At 64.1% G+C, this 6,925-nt stretch overlaps 1 protein-coding gene across 1 annotated transcript; it reads left to right on the plus strand.

The window, feature by feature from the left end:
* Positions 1–755: 755 nt before the first annotated feature.
* LOC141249294 (sialidase-3-like) lies at positions 756–2,717 on the plus strand. The gene has a single exon (XM_073669582.1). The coding sequence runs from the start codon at positions 797–799 to the stop codon at positions 1,730–1,732; it is 936 nt and encodes a 311-aa protein (XP_073525683.1). The 5' UTR covers positions 756–796; the 3' UTR covers positions 1,733–2,717.
* The last annotated feature ends 4,208 nt before the right edge of the window (positions 2,718–6,925 follow it).

Genomic DNA, 6,925 nt, shown 5'->3' on the forward strand with positions numbered 1-6,925 from the left:
CAGACAGTATCACACAGGAGAGGATTAGATACACATTTCAGCATCACACATGATAGGATTAGATACACGGCTCCGTGTCTCAGAATAGGATTAGATACTCGGCTCCGTGTCACAGGATAGGATTAGATACACGGCTCCGTGTCACAGGATAGGATTAGATACATGGCTCAGTATCACACAGGATAGGATTAGATACACGGCTCAGTATCACACAGGATAGGATTAGATACACGGCTCAGTATCACAGGATAGGATTAGATACACGACTTTGTATCACACAGGATAGGATTAGATACACTGCTCAGTATCACAGAGGATAGGATTAGATACACGGCTCAGTATCACAGGATAGGATTAGATACACTGCTCAGTATCACAGGATAGGATTAGATACACATTTCAGTATCACACAGGATTAGATACAGGTTGCTCTCGGCTGTCAGTCTCGTGTATCCGCTGTCCTGCAGGTTCGGGTACAGACATGTCGGGGGCGCTCTCTCTGGACTCGGTGACCCTGTTCCAGCAGGATCCTGGCGGTGTGACGTATCGTATCCCGGCTCTGCTCTTCTTCCCTCCATCTTCTTGGCCTTGGCGGAGAAGCGCTCGTCCCCCGATGATCAGGACGCCCTGTACCTGGTGGTGCGGCGCGGTCGGGTGCAGCGCGGGGAGGTGCAGGTACCGGCTCCTCATGTCACCTCTCCCTGCGTCTGATCTTGTGACTTTCCAACGTCTCCATCTGTTTTGCCTCCTTAGTAGGAAGACGCGATGCCGGTGAGCCACGCCAAGTTACCGGACCATGAACCCCTGCCCGCTGTACCATCCCGCCACCGACACCGTCTTCCTCTTCTTCGTCTGTGTAAAAAGCGAAATCTCCGAGTTCCGGCAAATCATAACCGGCCAAAATGCCGCCCGGCTCTGCTACGTCACCAGCCGCGACCACGGCCAATCGTGGAGCCTACCGAAAGACGTGACGGAGGAGGTCCTGGGTGAGGACCTGAAGAGCTGCGCCACCTTGGCGGTTGGCCCCGGTCACGGCGTCTGCTCTCCGTCGGGCAGGCTGATCGTGCCCGCGTACCTGTACTACATCCACTCCCGCGTCTGCGGCCTGCCCGTCCCCTGGAAGACCAAGCCCCACTCATTCATCTTCTACAGCGACGACCGCGGAGAGAGCTGGCACAAGGGCAGCGGGCTGTGGCGGCAGAAGACAGGGGAGTGCGAGGTGGCCGAGGTGACCTGCAGCAGCGGCAACGACCTCCTGTACTGCAGCGCCAGGACCGGTCAACGCTACGGGGTGGAGGCGACCAGCAGCCCCCAGTCCATGGAGTTCACAGATGCCCACTACAATAAAAGCCTGTGTGAGCCGCCTCATGGCTGCCAGGGCAGTGTGGTGAGCTACAGGCCTCCGGAGGCAACTCAGGACGAGGCGGACGGCGGGGAAGAGTCGCCCCTTCAGCATAGCGTCACGTCCTGGCTCCTCTACTCCCATCCCACCAGCAGCCGGGGCCGCGTGGACTTAGGAGTCTACTTGAATAAATCACCCCTTGTGCCGTCCACCTGGACCCCACCGTGGGTCATCAACGAAGGTCCCAGCGGGTACTCGGACCTGGCGGTGTGCCAGGACACTCACTCCTTCGCCTGCTTGTTTGAATGTGGAAAGGACGCGGCGTGTGAAAAGATCGTCTTCCGGAGGTTCACGATGGACGAGCTGCTGAACAATTCCTCTAAGCCCTAATCACGAGTGTCGGGGCATCCGCCAAGTCTCCGGGTGCCAAAAGTAACTCAGTATAGGAATGCACTGAGTGACCACAAGATGGCGCCATCCACCACTCTCCTGACCCCCGATACACACTCTCATACTGCTCCTTAGATGGTGCCTGATCCCCCCACCCTGTAATTAGCAGATTCTGTCCACTCCTCTCTGTCATGGACGCCTTAAAAGGATCTTCCCATGAACTATATCATCCCCATCCATGTGTCTGATGCCGTCTCTGCCCAGCACCACCTCACCCTCCGGAGCCGTCTGCCCAGCAACTCCTCACCCTCCGGAGCCGTCTCTGCCCAGCACCTCCTCACCCTCCGGAGTCGTCTCTGCCCTGCACCTCCTCACCCTCCGAAGCCGCCTCTGCCCTACACCCCCTCACCCTCCGAAGCCGTCTCTGCCCTGCACTTCCTCACCTTCCAATTCCGACTCTGCCCTGCTCCTATTCACCGTCTGGAGCCGTCTCTGCCCTGCACCACCTCACCCTTCAGAGTCGTCTCTGCACAGCACCTCCTCATCCTCCGGAGTAGTCTCTGCCCTGAACCTCCTCACCCTCCGGAGCCATCTCTGTCCAGCACCTCCTCACACTCCGGAGCCGTCTCTGTCCTGCACCTCCTCACCCTCCGGAGTTATCTCTGCCCAGCACCACCACACGCTCTGAAGCCATCTCTGCCCAGCACCTCCTCACCCTCCGGAGTCGTCTCTGCCCTGCACCTCCTCACCCTCCGGAGTCGTCTCTGCCCTGCACCTCCTCACCCTCCGGAGTCGTCTCTGCCCTGCACCTCCTCACCCTCCGGAGTCGTCTCTGCCCTGCACCTCCTCACCCTCCGGAGTTGTCTCTGCCCTGCACCTCCTCACCCTCCGGAGTCGTATCTGCCATGCACCTCCTCACCCTCCGGAGTCGTCTCTGCCCTGCACCTCCTCACCCTCCGAAGCCGTCTCTGCCCTGCACCTCCTCACCCTCCGAAGCCGTCTCTGCCCTGCACCTCCTCACCCTCCAGAGCCGTCTCTGCCCTGCACCTCCTCACCCTCTGGAGTCGTCTCTGCCCTGCACCTCCTCACCCTCTGGAGTCGTCTCTGCCCTGCACCTCCTCACCCTCCGGAGTTGTCTCTGCCCTGCACCTCCTCACCCTCCGGAGTCGTCTCTGCCGTGCACCTCCTCACCCTCCGGAGTCGTCTCTGCCCTGCACCTCCTTACCCTCCGAAGCCGTCTCTGCCCTGCACCTCCTCACCCTCCGAAGCCGTCTCTGCCCTGCACCTCCTCACCCTCCAGAGCCGTCTCTGCCCTGCACCTCCTCACCCTCCGAAGCCGTCTCTGCCCTGCACCTCCTTACCCTCCAGAGCCGTCTCTGCCCTGCACCTCCTCACCCTCTGGAGTCGTCTCTGCCCTTCACCTCCGAAGCCGTCTCTGCCCTGCACCTCCTCACCCTCTGGAGCCGTCTCTGCCCTGCACCTCCTCACCCTCCGAAGCCGTCTCTGCCCTGCACCTCCTCACCCTCCGGAGCCGTCTCTGCCCTGCACCTCCTCACCCTCTGAAGCCGTCTCTGCCCTGCACCTCCTCACCCTCTGGAGCCGTCTCTGCCCTGCACCTAATCACCCTCTGGAGCCATCTCTGCCCTGCACCTCGTCACCCTCCGAAGCCGTCTCTGCCCTGAACCTCCACACCCTTCGGAGCCGTCTCTGCCCTGCACCTCCTCACCCTCCGGGCCGTCTCTGCCCTGCACCTTCACACCCTCCGAAGCTGTCTCTGCCCTGCACCTCCTCACCCTCTGGAGCCGTCTCTGCCCTGCACCTCCTCACCCTCCGGAGTCGTCTCTGCCCTGCACCTCCTCACCCTCCGGAGTTGTCTCTGCCCTGCACCTCCTCACCCTCCGGAGTCGTCTCTGCCGTGCACCTCCTCACCCTCCGGAGTCGTCTCTGCCCTGCACCTCCTCACCCTCCGGAGTCGTCTCTGCCCTGCACCTCCTCACCCTCCGGAGTCGTCTCTGCCCTGCACCTCCTCACCCTCCGAAGCTGTCTCTGCCCTGCACCTCCTCACCCTCCGAAGCCGTCTCTGCCCTGCACCTCCTCACCCTCCGGAGCCGTCTCTGCCCCGCACCTCCTCACCCTCTGGAGCCGTCTCTGCCCTGCACCTCCTCACCCTCCGAAGCCGTCTCTGCCCTGCACCTCCTCACCCTCCAGAGCCGTCTCTGCCCTGCACCTCCTCACCCTCCAGAGCCGTCTCTGCCCTGCACCTCCTCACCCTCCGGAGTCGTCTCTGCCCTGCACCTCCTCACCCTCCGGAGTCGTCTCTGCCCTGCACCTCCTCACCCTCCGAAGCCGTCTCTGCCCTGCACCTCCTCACCCTCCAGAGCCGTCTCTGCCCTGCACCTCCTCACCCTCCAGAGCCGTCTCTGCCCTGCACCTCCTCACCCTCCGGTGTCGTCTGCCCTGCACCTCCTCACCCTCCGGAGTCGTCTCTGCCCTGCACCTCCTCACCCTCCGAAGCCGTCTCTGCCCTGCACCTCCTCACCCTCCGGAGTCGTCTCTGCCCTGCACCTCCTCACCCTCCGGAGTCGTCTCTGCCCTGCACCTCCTCACCCTCCGAAGCCGTCTCTGCCCTGCACCTCCTCACCCTCCGGAGTCGTCTCTGCCCTGCACCTCCTCACCCTCCGGAGTCGTCTCTGCCCTGCACCTCCTCACCCTCCGAAGCCGTCTCTGCCCTGCACCTCCTCACCCTCCAGAGCCGTCTCTGCCCTGCACCTCCTCACCCTCCAGAGCCGTCTCTGCCCTGCACCTCCTCACCCTCCGGAGTCGTCTCTGCCCTTCACCTCCTCACCCTCCGGAGCCGTCTCTGCCCTGCACCTCCTCACCCTCCGGAGTCGTCTCTGCCCTGCACCTCCTCACCCTCCGGAGTCGTCTCTGCCCTGCACCTCCTCACCCTCCGGAGTCGTCTCTGCCCTGCACCTCCTCACCCTCCAGAGCCGTCTCTGCCCTGCACCTCCTCACCCTCCGGAGTCGTCTCTGCCCTGCACCTCCTCACCCTCCAGAGCCGTCTCTGCCCTGCACCTCCTCACCCTCCGGAGTCGTCTCTGCCCTGCACCTCCTCACCCTCCAGAGTCGTCTCTGCCCTGCACCTCCTCACCCTCCGGAGTCGTCTCTGCCCTGCACCTCCTCACCCTCCGAAGCCGTCTCTGCCCTGCACCTCCTCACCCTCCGGAGTCGTCTCTGCCCTGCACCTCCTCACCCTCCGGAGTCGTCTCTGCCCTGCACCTCCTCACCCTCCGAAGCCGTCTCTGCCCTGCACCTCCTCACCCTCCAGAGCCGTCTCTGCCCTGCACCTCCTCACCCTCCAGAGCCGTCTCTGCCCTGCACCTCCTCACCCTCCAGAGCCGTCTCTGCCCTGCACCTCCTCACCCTCCGGAGTCGTCTCTGCCCTGCACCTCCTCACCCTCCGGAGCCGTCTCTGCCCTGCACCTCCTCACCCTCCGGAGTCGTCTCTGCCCTGCACCTCCTCACCCTCCGGAGTCGTCTCTGCCCTGCACCTCCTCACCCTCCGGAGTCGTCTCTGCCCTGCACCTCCTCACCCTCCAGAGCCGTCTCTGCCCTGCACCTCCTCACCCTCCGGAGTCGTCTCTGCCCTGCACCTCCTCACCCTCCGGAGTCGTCTCTGCCCTGCACCTCCTCACCCTCCAGAGCCGTCTCTGCCCTGCACCTCCTCACCCTCCGGAGTCGTCTCTGCCCTGCACCTCCTCACCCTCCGGAGTCGTCTCTGCCCTGCACCTCCTCACCCTCCGAAGCCGTCTCTGCCCTGCACCTCCTCACCCTCCAGAGCCGTCTCTGCCCTGCACCTCCTCACCCTCCAGAGCCGTCTCTGCCTTGCACCTCCTCACCCTCCGGAGTCGTCTGCCCTGCACCTCCTCACCCTCCGGAGTCGTCTCTGCCCTGCACCTCCTCACCCTCCGGAGTCGTCTCTGCCCTGCACCTCCTCACCCTCCGAAGCCGTCTCTGCCCTGCACCTCCTCACCCTCCGGAGTCGTCTCTGCCCTGCACCTCCTCACCCTCCGGAGTCGTCTCTGCCCTGCACCTCCTCACCCTCCGAAGCCGTCTCTGCCCTGCACCTCCTCACCCTCCGGAGTCGTCTCTGCCCTGCACCTCCTCACCCTCCGGAGTCGTCTCTGCCCTGCACCTCCTCACCCTCCGAAGCCGTCTCTGCCCTGCACCTCCTCACCCTCCAGAGCCGTCTCTGCCCTGCACCTCCTCACCCTCCAGAGCCGTCTCTGCCCTGCACCTCCTCACCCTCCGGAGTCGTCTCTGCCCTGCACCTCCTCACCCTCCGGAGCCGTCTCTGCCCTGCACCTCCTCACCCTCCGGAGTCGTCTCTGCCCTGCACCTCCTCACCCTCCGGAGTCGTCTCTGCCCTGCACCTCCTCACCCTCCAGAGCCGTCTCTGCCCTGCACCTCCTCACCCTCCGGAGTCGTCTCTGCCCTGCACCTCCTCACCCTCCGAAGCCGTCTCTGCCCTGCACCTCCTCACCCTCTGGAGTCGTCTCTGCCCTGCACCTCCTCACCCTCCGGAGTCGTCTCTGCCCTGCACCTCCTCACCCTCCGAAGCCGTCTCTGCCCTGCACCTCCTCACCCTCCAGAGCCGTCTCTGCCCTGCACCTCCTCACCCTCCGGAGCCGTCTCTGCCCTGCACCTCCTCACCCTCCGGAGTCGTCTCTGCCCTGCATCTCCTCACCCTCCGGAGCCGTCTCTGCCCTGCACCTCCTCACCCTCCGGAGTCGTCTCTGCCCTGCACCTCCTCACCCTCCGGAGTCGTCTCTGCCCTGCACCTCTCACCCTCCAGAGCCGTCTCTGCCCTGCACCTCCTCACCCTCCAGAGCCGTCTCTGCCCTGCACCTCCTCACCCTCCGGAGTCGTCTCTGCCCTGCACCTCCTCACCCTCCGGAGTCGTCTCTGCCCTGCACCTCCTCACCCTCCGGAGTCGTCTCTGCCCTGCACCTCCTCACCCTCCGGAGCCGTCTCTGCCCTGCACCTCCTCACCCTCCGGAGTCGTCTCTGCCCTGCACCTCCTCACCCTCCGGAGTCGTCTCTGCCCTGCACCTCCTCACCCTCCAGAGCCGTCTCTGCCCTGCACCTCCTCACCCTCCGGAGTCGTCTCTGCCCTGCACCTCCTCACCCTCC

Source organism: Phyllobates terribilis, unplaced genomic scaffold (genome assembly GCF_046119375.1).
Source record: "Phyllobates terribilis strain yellow unplaced genomic scaffold, ASM4611937v1 Scaffold_2__4_contigs__length_985480577, whole genome shotgun sequence".
In the NCBI taxonomy this organism is placed as follows: Eukaryota; Metazoa; Chordata; class Amphibia; order Anura; family Dendrobatidae; genus Phyllobates; species Phyllobates terribilis.